The 18187-nt window shown below is 42.1% G+C and overlaps 1 protein-coding gene across 2 annotated transcripts in view; it reads right to left on the reverse strand.

The window, feature by feature from the left end:
• LOC145353901 (zinc finger protein 704-like) overlaps positions 1–18187 on the reverse strand; it is a 107450-nt gene that overhangs the window by 19600 nt on the left and 69663 nt on the right. For both annotated transcript variants that reach the window (XM_080204870.1, XM_080204869.1), the window contains exons 3-4: positions 9088–9197; positions 4691–4923 (exon numbers count right to left, since the gene is read on the reverse strand). In XM_080204870.1, coding sequence (XP_080060996.1) covers positions 4691–4923; positions 9088–9197 — 343 coding nt within the window. The remainder of the gene's footprint in view (positions 1–4690; positions 4924–9087; positions 9198–18187) is intronic.

The raw sequence follows: 18187 nt of genomic DNA on the forward strand, positions 1-18187 counted from the left end.
TGCAAGAGAGGAACAGATGGAGCAAAATGAACAAACCTATTATACTAAATCCTAGTAAACATCAGAAGGGAAATTCAGAAAGGCACCATTCCCAGCACAAAACTTGACCAGCATCAAGTTGGAGACAGAATTGGGGTTACAGTTTTATGGCTTTCTGCTGGCAGGAGAGCTTCACAGAGTTTGCCCTTTCAGGAGCAGAAAAAAAGGTCGATACACCATATCAGGACCTGTCCTTTCTTTGACAAGTTCCACTATCCACTTTCCCAATAATGCAACAATCTTCCTTACAGTTGCGAAAGCAATTCCTCACAGGCATCTGCACACCAACGTCTCTACCCATCAGCACTCTCTTCTCATGCAGCATAAAGTTACCCCCGACATTGGTATTCTTGTGATTGTCCTGATCAGTGCAAGATGAAAAGCTTTGACGAAATGTCCGTTTTCAGCAAAATTCTTGGAACACCAGCCAGTGCTTGGCTGCAAGTAAACGAAAAAGACTTCTAAAAATCAATGCTTTGCATTCACCAAAATCTGTGCAATGAACACAAGTTCTATTCCAAAATTATGCACAAGGTGGACTTCACTTTGCCTGCTGACAGTCTCCCTTAAACCAGTTCTTAGCTGGAAGCAGAGATCCACAGTAGTTGTGAATTCCCCAACTGTCCGCTCTTTGCGTATAATGGGAAAAGCAGCAGCACAGGGAGAAGTACCCTTTTAAAGCTGTAGTTAAAGTTACAGTTTGAATCATGTGAAATAGCCTTGCCCTACAGTTAAACTCACAGTGAGTAGCATTGCTGCCTCAGTGCTAGGGACCTGGGTTCGATTCCTGGCTCGAGTCGCTGTCTGTGCGGAGTTTGCACGTTCTCCCCACGTCTGCGTGGGTTTCTACCGGGTGCTCTGGATTCCTCCCACAATCCAAAAAAAAGATGTTCTGGTTAGGTGAAATGGCCTACTTGTGGCGCAACGGATAGATTCCCCACCTCTAAGCCTGCAGCCAGGTTTAGGTCTCACCCCAGGACTCGATGGCCAAGGGGAAAAAAAATGTTCATAACATGGTCAAACAGGTTGCAAGTATACTCAAACAAGCACTGGAGTGTAGCGACAAGGGGGATTTTCACAGTAACTTCATTGTATTGTTAATATTAAGCTTACTTGAGACTACTAAGCATACTTCACTTTAAACTCAACCTTCACTGGACCCAAGAAAGCTGCATGCCAACACAGCACAAAGAAACAATCAATCAGAAATATACTGTCCAATACACTAAGGTAAAAACACTAAATAAATTGCAGAACATCTTTGCAATTCTGTCTCCTTCGTGTGTGGCTTCCCCCAAATGCAGAAAAATTCAAGACTTGTACAACCAGAGTCTCGACAATCCCAGCTTTTCTTTCTCCCCTACCAAAGCACCACATGCTAAACTTGAGACACTGATGTTTAAGATTCTTGATCTGCAAAGTTTTAACCACATGCATGTAAAACAAGCTGAATATATATTTACAAAGTAGCAATTACTGCAAAAAAAAAAGTAGAGTAGTTAGATCTTCCCATTTCAAGTAATTATTAATCTAGACTAAGAAAGTGCCATGGACATCCCCTCCCATTGTCAATAAAGCAAAATAGCTGCAAGGCGTTTTAGTGAATATGAAAGACAGAGAAAAAAAAACAAACCCAGAAGTGAACAAGCCTGTTCAACAGCAGAAGGCTCCTGTGTGGTTGCAGCAGAAGTTGCATTGCTGGGACAATTCCAAGTGCCAGCCTTCAAATTAGATTTTAAGCAAAGATTATAAGCGTACACAGCAAAAGAGATGTGCGCAAATAAAAAAAAGATAATTTAAGACTAGCATGAGGGGTTCATGTAAAAGGAATTACCAGTGCTTGTTTAAAAAAAAATCTCTGCTATAAAATGCATTGATAATTGAACAGCAGAAAGCAGAAATTCCAGTCACATTTTCCCAGCAGCTACAGGGTTGTGTATGGATGGCTCGAGAAGACAAATGGGTGGATTTCTGCTAACTTCCATTTTGGTTTCCCAAAACCTAAATGGCTTATTGAATAAGCTCTTGACAAAATTCTCACTAAAAATAAAGCTAACTAATGTTTCAAAATTAAGAACACATTTAGGCAGATGGACACTATTTCTGGGGCAGTCAAATGCTTAAAGCTCTCTTACACGCATGACAGAGGGATGAAAGCTTCGAAAACATCCCACCAGACCAAAGTGGAGAAAAAAAAAACTTGATTAAAATTGCAATGGTCTGTTGCATGTTGCAAATTCAATGGAGTTGTATTACACTCCCATACATTTTTGTTTTTAAAAAAGAATGGGTGTTGTTCACTTGCTAGCAAGTTTTCAAGTATCCTGCACTGCCAAAAGAGAAAACTCTAAAAACAGTCCAACAATGTACCATGCACGGTGCCAAGGACAAGCAGTCTGCAGCTAATTCTAAGTTCCAAACATAAGCACAATGATAGCATAATTGGTTTTAGAATTTAATATTCCTTGCAGACAGGATAATTGGTTATTTGTTCATGTTGACACAAATTTTATCTTTTCACTTTCCTAAACTATGTGCAGACAATACTGCATTCTACAAACTTTCTTGCAAGATAATTTACCCCCTGATCTTTCTGTCCAATACAGCTGTAACACCCTACACGCTTTCTAAAGCCATACTATAGTAAAAGATAGAATATTTTATAAGTAAAACCGGGAACAGTCAGTTTTGCAGAATAAACATATTACTGTGTACAATAAGTGTGAATTTCTCTAATTGGAACACTTCAATCTGAGATCAACCATTGCAATATTTCCTAATAAACATCACTGTCTAAAACTTCTTACTTTTTTACCCCACTGAAGAAAGGTGTACACCTCCACCTCCATCTTCAGTCCATTAACTCATCCAAAACACAACTGATTCAGGAAGAATGTTCAGAAATTCTATGCAAAAACATTTTGTCGTGGTATAAGATTCTGGCAATATTCTCCTACTTACTTCTATTTTCTGCGCAACATCCAGCTGACTGATCATTCCAACTGTGCTGAACTTATCTACAAGTCCCTCAACACCCCAACTCTACAAAGTCCTCATCATGTACACCATCAAGTGTTTAGCACTGCTGCTTCACAGCACCAGGGTTCAATTCTGGCTTCAGGTGACTGTGGAGTTTGCACATTCCGTGTTTGCATAGGTTTCCTCCCACAGTCCAAAGATGTGGGGGTTAGGTCGACCTGCCATACTAAATTGTCCCTTAGTGTGCAAGGGGGATTTGCATGCTAAATGCATGAAGCTGGGGCTCTGGGTGGGATTGTTATCGGTGCAGACTTGATGGGCCGAATGGTCTCCTTCTACACTGTAGAATTCTACAAAGAACGGCACAATCTTCAGCTATCTCCACCGAGTACTATTAGAGAATTCTCTCTAAACCTCAAGTCATGTTTCGATATCTAACGCTAACCTCACCATTTTACTCCCTATCCCAAATCGTTTTCCACAGGCGCTCCTCTATTTTCAGGCACTCCTCTATTTTCAGAGGCTCCCCCATCTTGTAAATCGCCTTGGAATATTTTGCTACATTTAAGATTCCACATAACTGTAAGCTGTTACCTAGCAAAATCATAGAATCCTACAGTGCAGAAGGAAGTCATTCGGCCCATCGAGTCTGCATTGACTGCAATCCCACCCACAGCCTACCCCCATATCACCACACATTTACCTTGCTGATATCCCCAACACTAAGGGGCAATTTAGCATTGCCAATCCACTCCCTCCACACAAACATGCACTACACTAACTGCAAAATTTTTCAAGAATGTCAAAATGTGCAAAGAAACCCAAAATGGGTATACTGACTCTAATCTTTGGTGAACAGGTCTTTTTCCCAGGGAACTAGAATTGAAAACTAGAGGGCACAGGCTTACAGTAAGAAGGGACAGATTTGAAAGAACCTTAAGGTGCGTGTATGATGTGAGCTGCCAGTGAAAGTGGTTGAGGCAGGTACAATTGCAACATTTAAAAAGCATTCGGATAAGCACGTGGAGGGAAAAGAATTAAAGGGATACGGGCTAAACGCAGGCAATCGGGACAAGCTGGGAGAGCACCATGGACCGGTTGGGCCGAAAGGCCCGTTTCCGTGCTGTATTGCTCAACATGCATTTTGTGCAGCGTTATAACAGAACATATAACATTGGATTCTTCAAAACTTATATTCAGTATGCCACCATTATAATGTCTCCATTGCTGAAGCACTCAGTGCTGTTGGACCAACAAAAATATACATCCCACACCACTGGCAGAGCTCTCCAATGTCTCATTTGGTTCTTTACTTCAGAAAGATCTGAATACGAGCAAGGTGACTTTATTTTCTATTTTGACTAAAATTGAGTTTGGTCACGTGGCAGCAAAACCCCACCCAGCGATTTCAGGGCGAACATGACACACACCCAGGGTTGCAGAGCTAATTATTAGGAGAGAAAGAAAAAGGAAAAATAAAACATTTAAAAAAAAGCTTAGTGGTTGCAACTTTCATACCGAGTCAATTAGCAAAACCACATGGGCAATGACTCAGTAGGATAAAAGCTAAACACTACATTGGTAAAGCAATTTACAGAGCAATTAAGCGGTTTCTGCCTACAAAATAAATTCAGAGCAGATCCAGTACTGAAATTTGAAAAAAAAGACAAACCTTTCTTTTCCTGGGAGCAGGCTCTTCAAACAGGAAGTGAGATGCCTCTGGTTCATCAATGCCATCGTCTGACTGTCCAGATAATGGTTTGGAGCTGTCACCTGGCAATGGTGGTGATGGCGTGGATGGGTTGGAGTGGTCGCTTGGAATGTCCCAACTCCAATTGCCACTGGTGGTGCTGCTGCCATAGCTGGCAGACAAAGTTGGCCCTTCCTTTGACACTTTACAATTATCTGAAAGCAATAAAAGCAAATTCTGACATTATAAAAGGGAGGTAAGTAGCAATCAATGTAATTAGTTTGTTTTTATCCATTCATAGGACATAGGCATCACTGGCTAGCCAGCATTTTTGCCCATTCCTAGCTGGCTGAGGCCAGTCGAGAGTCAACCACATTACTATGGCTCTGGAGTCACATTTAGACTAGACCATGTAAGGATGGCAGGTTTCCTTCCCTAAAGGACATTACCAAACCAGAAGGGTTTTCCCACAACAATCAACAATAGTTTTCTGGTCATGAGTAGATTATTAATTCCAGTTTTTAAAAAAATATTGAATTCAAATTCCACTATCTGCTGTGGCGGGTTTTGAATCCGGGTCCCTAAAACATTAGCTGAGTTTCTTCGGCCCAACCTTTGAGAAAATAACCCAGCAATAATACCACAAGGCCATCATCTCCCCTTGTGCTGTGCAACATAAAATCTACAATGCAGGAGGTCGCCATTTGACCCATCGAGCCTGCACCAACAACAATCCCACCCAGACCCTAACCCCAAAACCCCACATATTTACCCTCCTAATCCCCCTGACACTAAGGGGCTATTTTTCACAGCCAATCAACCTAACCCACACAACTTTGGACTGTGGGAGGAAACCGGAGCACCCAGAGGAAACCCACGCAGACATGGGGACAATGTGCATACTCTGCACAGACAGTGACTCAAGCTTGGAATCAAACTCGGGTCCCTGGCGCTGTGAGGCAGTAGTGCTAACTGCTGAGCCACCCCTACATATAATTACACAATATTTAAAAAAGTCATTTTAAAAATCAAATCCAACACTGAGCGAGTTGGTTTGCATCAGAAAACAAGAGTTTTCAGTGTAGCCAAGGTAGGCAAACCACCCCCTCCAAATATTGTCTCCAATGCTGCTTTTCAGTTGTCCTCGAGAAGAACTGTACAGCAGTAAACCAAAGATGAACGCTTCTGCGATCTTGTCTCCATACAGGATTTGCCAAAACAAGGCACGGTAGTTAGCACTGCTACAGGGACCTGGGTTTGAATTCAGCCTTGGGTCACTATCTGTGTGGAGCTTGCACAACAAACCGGCTATTTAAGTAATTTTAGTATTTATGGTGACTACTCCAAATAATGTTGTGCAATAAGTAATGGGCATTGTCAAATAAAATTAATGGTTGCTGAGTAAACAAACTGCAAGAATAACAATAAACATTGCAAGAGATTTTAAAAACCTGATGGAATTGCAGACAGGAGGTACACAGTAATAGACTTACAAATAAGGGAAGAGTAGTCTCGGACTGTAAAATTGAGTAGGTGTGGTTCTAGAACATGGATTGAACAAGGAAGAAACAGCACTGGATTGCAGAATGGGAAAATGAACAGCAACAGTTGCACTTATATCGTGCCTTTCATGATCACAGGATGTCTCAAAGTGCTTTACAGACAATGAAGTACAGGTGATCCATTTTTTTCTGAGAATCATTGAAGGTTAATTATTGGCCAGGATTCCAGAGGCAATTCCCTTGCTCTTCTTCAGCATGGAGCCAAATGATCTTTTGGGGCCAATTTTGTCAGTTCACCCCATACATCAATGGGCGGGGCAGGCTGGTTAAAAATCGAGCGACAGCAAGAAATCAGGTTTGTGCCCAATTTCTCACCTCTCGATCTTCCCAGCATCAGATATCGGGTGCATTCAGAATCCCACCCATTTCAGGTGGTAGGCTGCATAAATTATTTAAATTTATTTTGAACAGTATTTACATGAGCCAGGGAGGCAATCATTAGAATATAAGAACTAGGAGCAGAAGTAGGCCATTTGCCTCCTTGAGCCTGTTCAGCCATTCAATAAGATCATGGCTAATCTTTTTGTGAACTCAACTCCACTTACCTGACCACTCATCATCATCCTTAATTCCTTTACTGTTCAAAAATCTATCTTTGTCTTAAAAGCATTCAACAGGGTAGCCTCAACTGCTTCACTGGACAGGGAATTCCACAGCTTCACAACCCTTTGGGTGGAGAAGTTCCTCCTCAACTCAGTCCTAAATCTGCTCCCCCCTGTTCTGGTTTCACCTGTCAGTGGAAACAACCTCTCGGCTTCTATCTTACCTATTCCCTTCATAATTTTATGTTTCTGTAAGATCCCCCTCGTTCTTCTAAATTCCAATGAGTCTACTCAGTTTCTCCTCAAAAGCCGAACCCCTCAATTCCAGAATCAATCTAGTCAATCTCCTCTGCACCCCCTTAAGTGCCAATATATCTCCTCTCAAGTAATTGTCCAGGCTCACTTGCATTTGTGGACTTGCCAGGAGAGGTTCTCCCCAGCGAGGATCACATATGGTCCCCATGAACGGGGATCAGTCATGATGGCCTCACCAGTATAACTAGAGGCTATTGACGCTCCACCGGGCAGTGCCGGGGCAAAGCCTAGGGCAGACCGATGGGTTAGGGAGGGGGGACCTGCTGCATCTCTGCAGGCGATCGGTGGAGAAGGGGGACGCAAATGGTCGCAGGCCCCCGCGATAGTTGGGTAGGGGACGGTTGGGGGTCCAGGCCGGCTCTCTCTCTCTCAGACCCGTCAGCCCTCTGCTGGTTGCAATTGCACATATACAGCCATAGAGATCTGCAAATGCACATTAGCTCCCTTTGCTGCTACAGCAGGCTTGCTGGTGTTTTAAGCCCAACGCACTATCTAGTGACTAGAAACAGTCTAGCCCTTTTTTTTAAACTTGTCTAAGTACATAAGGTTGTGATTTTGGACTCGGGCAAAAAGAAAAATGGATCTGAAACTCCCACTTTCACGCTATCTTGGCATTTAAACCTTTTTCATAAAATTCCCCCTTTACATACCACCTGAAAGCAAATAGGGCCTTAGTTTACCAGCTCAACCAAAAGATGGCACACAAAGATGTAGGGCTCAGTTGTGGCACTAAGAAAGGTAGATCCCACAGATTTAAAAAAATTAGAGGAAGTATGGTAACTTTGGAAGGAGGAAAGTGAAAAATACATTTCCTGATGTGTTGCCTTGTATAAACTTGAACATATTTGTCTTAAACTGTTATGTACACTTTAACCGTAGGTGTGAACCTGGTTATTTTAACAGGTGATCAGCAGTAGCACATTAATTAACACGCTTGAGTTCTGCAATCATAAGCGAACAGCTTGGGTTGGAAAATATATCTGTTTGTAGTTTACACCATTTCCTCTCTTCCACTTAACGTCACATTAAAATTTAGCAAAGACGACTCACATCTCCCTTCTTAGCGAATCTTGATTAATAGCAAATCTTTCTGGCAGAGCAGCATAGGTCAAAGCAATGCCACATTGAGACTGCAATGGAAATTTTCTCCACCGGGGAGCAGTTAGATAAGAATCAGCTTCCAAATTCGCAGGAATATTACCAACCACCCTGACTAAAGTTTTAAAGAAAATTCAGACAGTGAGTAGAATTTGCTTTGCCAGTCTTGAACTTCTGTAGGGGTCATCTTGTTGGTTAAGACACTGCAATAAGTATCTGTTTCTGTAGTGAGAGAAATGGAGAGAGAGAGAGAGAGAGAGAAAGCCAGCCAACTTTGATCAAGTTCAACAATTTGAAACAGACTCTGTGGACCTCTAGAGAAAAAAACTTGCGTTTCCTAACCTTTCAGTTGCCTCTTTTTTTAAAAAAATACAATTTCCACATTGTCATTTTTAACTGAGTTTCTTCAGTAACAACATCCAGAAATGAAGGTCTTGTCAAAGCATCTCAGCTGGCAGCAACATTCCTAATATTGTAACTCATGTTTGTTTCAAAATCCCAAACAAAGGATGTTCCTGCCTTGCATGATCATGCCTGTATTTCAAACCTCCTGTTACTGCAGACTATGACCACACTGGCTGCCTAACATGCCACTTTGGAAGCCAAGGGTCAACTTGTCAGGTTCCCAAGGCACTTCTGACTTCATAGGAACCGCATTCATCCAAAGAGGAAGCGTTCAGCCTCGAGATCTTGCTCCTGTGGTCAAGCTAAAGGCAGGAATTCACAGTATGAAGAATAGTCAGGTAAAGAATGCAACTTACCCACAACAAGCATGTCAGTGGAACTATTCATTACATAAACAATTTAGCAACATTTGAAAATCTTGACTGAGCATAAAGACCATCTAGGTTTAAAAGCCTACCTAATGTGTGTGTTCCTGAGGGTGGACTGCGCACCAGTGGGCTGGTGGAGAGACTGGTCAAAACTGCAGCTGCCATAACTTCATCCATGTCAGCTTCTTCTGAAGGCTTCCTGTAAAAACAAATATTATACTGTGAATAACAGCAGTTAAAGCTAAAAACTCCATTTGTCACACTTGTTTACAATGCAAACAGCATTGTCACTTCGTGCTCATGTTCATTCTATTCAATGTGGAAAACAGGAGCGATAAAAATACTTCTGAGACCTAAAATTGTTTCAAAAACTTTGTCGACTGGTATATGACTGTTCATTTAGTATCTATCCTCTGTAGTTTCCTTGGGGAAAAAAACAGGTCTTTAAAAATACTGACTGCAGGTCTGGGATAAATTCACATTTTAACCAGACAGCATTATTATCTCTTTAATATTTTCATACCCTTATTATATAATCTAGTGTGCTGAAACGCATTGCAAACACACTGGTTAACACTCACTCTTTGGACTGTACATAGACTGCAAATTCGCACTTCCTCCAAAATTTTGATCATTTCACACACACATTCTTGCAGCACTGTGCACATGCACAACAATGCTCCGAATTTCAGAGATATGATGATATGGCAAGTGGTAATTGCCAGGCTGATTAATTTCCAAAGGGAAAATGGAGCAAACTATCCCAGTATATTTGCAGTTTATATTTTATTATGAGAAGGTTTGTGCACTGAAGTCAGGAGTCAAAATTCCAATACCGCTGAGATTTTAAACATTAAATTACAACAAAGAAAAAAGGTAAACATCCAAAATAACATTTACAGAGTTAAAAATCAGTCTTATAAATATTTTCCCAAAGGATTTCTATTTCGATTCACCAATAAAAACTTAATTATCCATAGGCAACAAGTCCCTATGAATAAATCCAGTAATATTACAAAGGAACCATTGTTGCCATAGGGGAAGTATTTCCCAGGGCTCCTCATTTCCTCTTACTCAGCTATGGAAATCCAAGGCTTTAAACAAACCCTGAATTCTGGGACAAACAGACACTTCTCTGGAGTTTCTGGAGACAGACCATTTTGGTTCTTTCACAGTTCTTCAGCACAACACATGCTGAGGCTTTCAAATGACCATTCCTCTAGTACTACTTTCCATCCTTCCTCAAATATACGCTTTCTCTCTTTCATCTTCAAACCTATTATTCGTATCATGTTTTGGAAGTCACCTTTCCCGGAACATAAAAATCCTTTTATGTTTTCGCATTGGCCACGACTTTAAGATAAAGTAAACTTAATAACTTTGCTTCATTCACTTGTGATCTTTGCCAGTTATGAATCTCTTTCATATTTCTCTTTTGAATTTCAAAAGTTAAAATCCAAATCCTCACTTACCTCTTGATCCAAATTTCTACCTGGGTTGTATTTACCTGTAATCCATTTAGCTTGGTCATTACCACTTTAAATGACTGCTTTTAAACCTAACCTTTTTGATGACTTAAGGCTTGTAGCCACATTGTGTGTGTGTGCACGCACTAACAAACACACACACACACGCACTAACAAACACACACACACACGCGCACACACACACACATGAAAATACACACACACACACACACACACACCTGCAATAATATTGGACCCAAAAAAAGGTATTTTCTTAACATAATTCATACTGTTTTCTGGTGTAAAAGGTCACATTTGCACCAATAGATGAATATACAATGGTGCTAATGCAAGCCTCAGGGGAAATCATGAATTACAGGTGTTTAACCAGAGCAAACATTTCTCAACTCTTGGGCTACAATCTTGAGTAGGTCTCAGTTTGGCAAATTGAGATTTAGCTGTTCTGCTTTTTATGTTATAATTACACATTTAAAACAAAAGTTCATTGTGTCTGTAAAAGCTTAGTGTGCCAATTACACCTCGCGTTACATTAGATAAAGCACTAACCAATCATTTCCTCTTGGGGAATAAATGTAAATTTAAACAGCAGGATTGGTGAGGGTTAATAGTCAACAATATTAACAAACATTATGCAATAGAAACATAGAAAATGGAAGTAGTAGGCCATTAAGCCCTTTGAATCTACTCTGCCATTCATGATGATTATGGTTGATCATCCAAATCAACAGTCTGATCCTGCCTCCTCCTTCCCCCAACCCCAATATACTTTGATTCCCTTCGTCCCAATAGCTATATCTAACTCCTTCTTGAAAACATACAATGTTTTGGCCTCAACTGCTTTCCATGGCAGCAAATTCCACAGGCTTATCACTCTCTGGGTGAAGAAATTTCTGCTCAGCTCAATCCTAGAAGGCTTACTCTGTATCCTCAGACTATGACCTCTGGTTCTGGACACCCCCACCCAGCATCTATCCTGTCTAATCCTGTTAGGATTTTATAGGTTTCTATGAGATCCCCCTTTATTCTTTTGAACTCCACTAATACAATCCTAACCGACTCAATCCCTCCTCAAACGTCAATCCTGCCATCCCAGGAATAGGTCTGATAAACCTTCTCTGCACTCCCTCTAGCACAGGGGCATCCTTTCTTCAATAAAGAGAGCATACAATATTCCAGGTGTGGCCTCATAATGGCCCTGCATAATTGCAGCAAGACATTCCTGCCCCTGCACTCAAATCCTCTCACTACGAAGGCCTACATACTGTTTGCCTTCTTTACTGCCTGCTGCACCTGCATGCTTACCTTCAGCGACTGGTGTACGACGACACTCTGATCTTGTTGCACGGCACATTCCCCTCTCTTAATTTATAGCCAGATAATAATGTTTTCCTGTTTTTGCTACCAAAATAGATAACCTCACATTCATCCACATTATACTGCACCTGCCATGTAGTTGCCCACTTACACAGCTTGTCCAAATCACAGTGGAGCATCTCTGCATCCTCCTCATAGCTCACCGTCCCACTCAGCTTTGCAGGGATTGGATTATTAAAACCAGATTAAATTTTATACATGTAGGAGCAAAAAGGCTGGCAGTAAGAAAACAGACAACATTTTAACAGATTGATCCTGACATGAGAACTTTTATCTTCAGATTAAGGGGTGTTGACTGGCTGAAAGAAAAAGGTCTTAACAGACTCAATTTTTAGGCTAGGTTTTTGCAAACATTGCCCTGATCCAGATCTCCCACATTAAATGACAGGTCTGGGAAAGCATAGGAAGAAAGGCATCAAAGTGTTTAAAGGGGCTTTTTAAAAAAAAGCTTATATTAGCTACAACGTACATTAGTTAGAAAGGTCGCAATACTAATAGGAGTGCGAGTAACAGAACAGAGAAAACAGAAGACATAGCAGGCAAGGATATCATTTGCTTTTTCAATTTAAGGACATTTAACAATACTACATTAGTTTGTAGAATTATTACTGTAATAAAGGTTATTGATATTCAAGTAGCTCTTTGACTTTCAAATAATTTTATTACCATTAAGATCATGCTGTTTGAACAGATACTTAAAATATAGTTGCGTCAGAAAAGATCAGAAAAGTTCCCAAAGCCTGCCAATAATGAAGGCTGAACAATTCTTCACCATTTGCTGGAATGTTTAATTTGCATACTAAGCAAAACAACTCAACCAAGTTGAAGAGAACACAAGTTGCTGGATGACTTCCCAAAACATAGTTACAACAGATAAACCCCACATGGATTCAAACACCAGTTTTCCCCATTCAGTGAGAACTCTGTTTCATCTGAACATTAATGCTACCCTTTACAAATATAATAATATATTTCTGGGCTATAACCATAGAATCCCTCCAGTGCAGAAGGAGGCCATTCGGCCTGTTGAGTCTGCACCAAGCACAATTCCACTTTTGCCCTATTATTCTTGCCTTGTTCAATTTGGAAACTCAGGCATTGATGGTTAAAGGAAGAATCCATGGTTAAAATGCACCTCCATTACCTTTTAACATACCTTAACAGCAGACCTGCCTGATCCAGAGTTTTCCCTCATGTTGCAGAAGCGCACCGTATTTTCCTGATCATGTGCTTCACACAGTTCAACATAAAAATTCTTAAATTGCACTTGCACACAAGTTTAGCAGCATTGCAAAGTGATTCTCATATTTCACAAACCACACTTCTGCAGTGAAAGTCCAGACTCAAAGTCCATTCTGACTACAGAACATAGTGGACATGCTTCACAGTGGGCTGTAGACTCGGGTTTAGCTTGCATTTAACATAAACAGTACCCAAGATGTCTAGCTGGAGATTAACTCCCTGGGCCATTACATTTTTAAAGACCTGGGGGCTGGGATAGTTTTAACTTGCTACAGTTGGCAGATGCATATTCTTGCAGCAGTTTGACGAGGAATCCTGGAGGAGGGAGAAACCTGCCACTTTCTGCATTTAACATGAGCATGCCCTGTATTATGAGGGAAACCTCCGTGGAACAGGTCTGTTGCTGAATTTATGTTAAAAGGCAATGGAGGTGCACTTTAACCGTCAATGCATGGGTTCCTAGGTTTCCTGAAACTCACTAAGTTGAACAAGGCAAGATGATATTGGGAGTTGGCAGGCATGAGCAAGACATGCTTCTAAGTGCTGAAATACGACAGCTGTTTCTTTGCCCAAGCGGAAGGGTTTTGGCTCAAAGAGCATTTTTATTGCTTTAGGGGCGCTTTTGAAGAATTGAGGCCATTCATGCAACCTTGGGAGTTCTTATTTCCTCCAAGCTGTATTTAGCCTTCTTACCATAGGAGCAGTAGTAGACCATTCAGCCCATCGAGCCTGCTCCACCATTCAATATGATCATGGCTGATCTCCAATTCAATGCCTCTCTCCCACATTATCCCCATCTCTCTTTGTCATTAGTATTAAGAAGTACGTCAATGTTTCTTTTCAACACACTCAATGACTGAGCCTCCACGGCCCTCTGGATAACAGAATTCCAAAAATTCACAACCCACTTAGTTAAAAAACTCATCTCGGTCCGAAGTGGTTTTTCCCTTACTTTGAAAACGTGCCCTCTGGTTCTAGATTCCTCAGTCAAGGGAACCATCTTACCTCCATCCACCCTGTCTAACCTTTTAAGCATTTTGTAGGTTTCAATGAGATAATCTCGCATTCTTCAAAACTCCTGAGAATACAGGCCCAGTTTCTCTCGCAAATTTGTTTGCAACTCATTTATAAAGCTCTACTGTGAGCATCTAACAAGGAACAAGAGGAATAATACTTAATTAAATGTTCATGTCACACAAACACCAAGCAATGATCTTCTCCAACAAGGAAGAACCTAATCATTTCCACTTTACTTTCAATGGCAATACAATTGCTGAATCTGCCATCAAATCTCGAGAGTCAACAGTGACCAGAAACCCGACCAAACCCTATAAGTATCGTGGCTAGAAGAGCTGGTAAAATCTGGCTGCTGCAGAGAGTAAATCACCTCCCGACTCCCCAAAGCCTGTCCACATCTTACAAGACCCAAGTCAGGAGTGTGATGGAATATCCTCCACTTGCCTGGCAGTACTGCTCCAATAACCCTCAAGAAGCTTGACATTATCCAAGAGCAAGCAGTCCATCTGATGAGCACAACTTCCACCACCTTAAACATTCACTCCTACCACCACTGGGTACAGCAGTAGTAGTGTGCATCATCTAGAAAATGTTCTGTAGCAATTCACCACAATTCCTTTGCCAACATCTTCCAAATTCATGACCCCCACTACCGAAAATAACAAGGGCAGCAGATGCTTAGGAACACCATAATCTGCAAGTTCCTCTCCAAGTCAGGCACCATCCTGATTGAGACTTAGTGCACCATTCCTTCGTTATTGTTGAATCAATATTCTGGAACTCCTTCCTTCGTAGCATTATGGCTGTACCTACATTGCAGTGCTTCAAGGTGGCAGCTGAGAACCACTTTTCAAGGGAAAATAGGGCTGGGGAATGCATGCTGCTTGTTCCAGCAATAATCGCATCCTAAACAGTAACAGAACAGAAGCAATCTTCTCAACCAACTGCTGCTCCACAGGACAGAGGTGATGGACACAGAGCTCCAACTCACAGCAAGTGAAAGCAATAACAGGATCTACAGAGGAGTCTTTTTTGGATGTGACTCAGCATCAGTTACTCAGGAGGTTCAGATTTTCACACCAGTTTGTTGCTGATATTTGTAACCTCCTGCATCCTTCCAAGTGTACCAAGTGGGCAAGAATTACCAGTGGCACACAAGGTCACAGTTCTGAATTTATTTGCCTTCAGTTCCTTCCAGGGAAATGATGGGAACATCTGTGCAATCTTACAATAAGTTAGGTACAAGTGCACCTCCCAGGTGGAGAATTTCACATCTGCCAGGGCCAGCATCTACATCCATTTCACTGCTGGTGAGGCCAGTCAGAATGAGCAGTCCCTCAGATTCAAAACTCCGGCTGGCTGTCCACAAGGACAGAGTGCCAGAGAGTGCACACATGGCAACCAAGGCACCTTCAGATCAAACAACAGTATTCACCAAGGCAAAGGGATTCCACTCCATCAATATACCATGTCTATGCAAAATACTCAGGAAGTTGCCTTCACTCTGCACCAGTCAAGACTCCCAAAGATTGCAAGCAGAATCAGTGACAACTACCAATGATTCCTAGTAAGCCTACTGATTACTTCTATGCTCAAGCGACTTGAGTTGTATCTTTTCATTGATGCTGCTTGCAATGTGAGTAACCACGGGAAACACAGAATTCAGATGCATGAACAAGGCTGGCGGAGTGCTGCAGCATACAGCAGTAAGACGGCCCAGAATGACAGTGGTGAGCTGTCCCTTACACAACATAAAGCATCAGAGAAGACTGTAGCTGCAGGAGGAGGAAGGTGATGAGTGCTCTGTATCTTCAGAGAACAGGAAGAGCAGCAGGATGAAGATGAAGGGCTTGGTGTGGCACGAGGGCCTGCAGCCACTCTCAGTTGTCAGGGATGCCAGCACAGACCCATCCAGTTAATCTGAGGCAGTGCTTGCCATCAAGTCCACCAAATGCTGAACCTATTGTGCTCATTACCCAACCACCAGCACAATGCTGTCCCACAGTCGACAATCTCATTGACACCCACTGCTCATCTCCTACTTGTTATACCATTTTCCTCAGGGTTAAGTGACAATGGGGTAGAGGAACAATGGCACCTCAAAATAAAGATGATGATTCATAAACATTGAACATAAAAAGGGAGAATTCAATGCAACATTAAAACAGATGACCATTGTGCACCTACAAATACTACTGTCTCCGGCAGTGCAAATAGCAAGCAACTCATGTTTCTGCTTACATTGCCAAGATACTGATGGCCTCTAGGTTTTGGAAGCTTGTGAGTGCTCTGTCAAATACCACTCTGAACCAGAACTTGTGCAGGGACAGGCCCAGTCAATTGGACAAGAAACAGTATGTGGGTTCTTGGGGGTTTGGCAGGAGCAAACTGGGGCCATGCTGCCCTTCTCTTTCTTTCCCCTCATAAAACATACACACTCCCCTGCTAGCCAAGAGCTGGGCAGCACTTTGTCGCATTTCAGTGTGATGCAGAAGAGCCAAGACAAGGCTTTTCTCCATCCTATCTGAGGCGGCAAACTGCGCACGTAGGTTGTTGGGGAATTGCTGCCAAGTCAAATGCCATGCAGGTGGCCACTCTTTTCATGGAGGTAGGCATAATTTCAACAGACCATTGACCACGGCACTAATGAGGAGATGGACTCTTCCAATCTCTCTCCATTCACATAATGTATCTAGAAATGCTGACAGAGCCTCTCACATATTCTGGGCTAGTCAGAATTGTCGTCTTAGTCAATGACCTGTCCCACAAACCTCAAATTGTGCCCAGATAAGCAGAACTTAGAAGATCTTTCAACAGCAGATAGGAACTCACCTTTGCTGTTACCAGTTCAAACACCCTATTCTGTTCACTTGTGATGTGTGCCTTACCATAAGACACCCACTAAAATGAGCCAAATTGTCACATAATATGCATAAGTTATGGGACAGGTGTGCAATCCCCTACTCTTCACCCTTCTTCAGCACCAGCGCCTCACGCATGCTCGCAAGGTTTTTCAGAGATGAAAGACAAATTAGAACCATCAAGCTACGAGGATTCTCAGTCATCATTGGACAGATCATCATTTTCATTGCTTTCTGACATCAAGCCAACATAAAGGAGTGCTGTATGCTATTTGACTGGATGATATCCAATTCTCATCCCAGATCATCTCTCCACTGTGCCAAGTCTCTGTTACTCTCCAGTCTGTCCTCCTAGGCAGCATAGCCATAGTCACGATGATTGGAGGGCTACCCCTGGTTCTCTGCCTCACCTGGCTCTTGCACCCTCTTCATGTGCAAGGAGAGAAAGAATGACGGATGATGAGAAACATGGAGAGAAAGGAAAGACAATAGGGTTAGCGTGAGGAATGAGTGCGATTTGTCTAGAAGACGAGTAAGTGTCAGTGTTGGCTGGTCAGATGGAGACATGAGGAGTTGCCTTGAAAGAGAGGAATGGGTATGTTTGCGATGTTTGTCAGTCTGAGGAGCGCCGTGCTGAAGGAAGTGTGTGGGCGCTTGCACTTGGATGTGATGTACCACTCACCATTCCTGCCATGTTGTGGCCATTAAGCCTCGTGGTACTGTGTCTAGGAGGGCGGAACCACACTCCTGGTGCTTCCCTCCTCAAACACTTCCAGCCACACCAGCTTGGTTTGAGTCAGGTTACTTCATCTCTTCCAATGGTAACAGAGAACCATGGAGGAGCCTATCCTTGCTGACATCCCATCTTTGAAGAAGCTTGCTCTCTCTTGATAGTTGTAGAATGCTTCCAACCTGACTTGCATAGTATTCACCCAAATGGTGAAGCTTCGACTGTCAGGTGTGGGTCATTATCATTCCTGTTTGCTTTAAATGGTTTGAAAATTCAGGCGTGGGATGCTAAAGTTGTGCATCATTTAAAGCATAATTGACAAGCCCAATGCTTAAACCTCCAGATACTTGGTGCACTGCCAGGCTCCCATACTGCAAGATTGCTGAAACCCATACACTTTAAAAAGTGCTGCATTATGTACAGTGAAGCAAACACATCAGGAGAATGTATAAAAAACACTGGCAGCTCTGCTAATAAC

The sequence above is a fragment of the Carcharhinus amblyrhynchos genome, chromosome 16, assembly GCF_965287045.1.
Source record: "Carcharhinus amblyrhynchos chromosome 16, sCarAmb.v2.hapA, whole genome shotgun sequence".
In the NCBI taxonomy this organism is placed as follows: domain Eukaryota; kingdom Metazoa; phylum Chordata; class Chondrichthyes; order Carcharhiniformes; family Carcharhinidae; genus Carcharhinus; species Carcharhinus amblyrhynchos.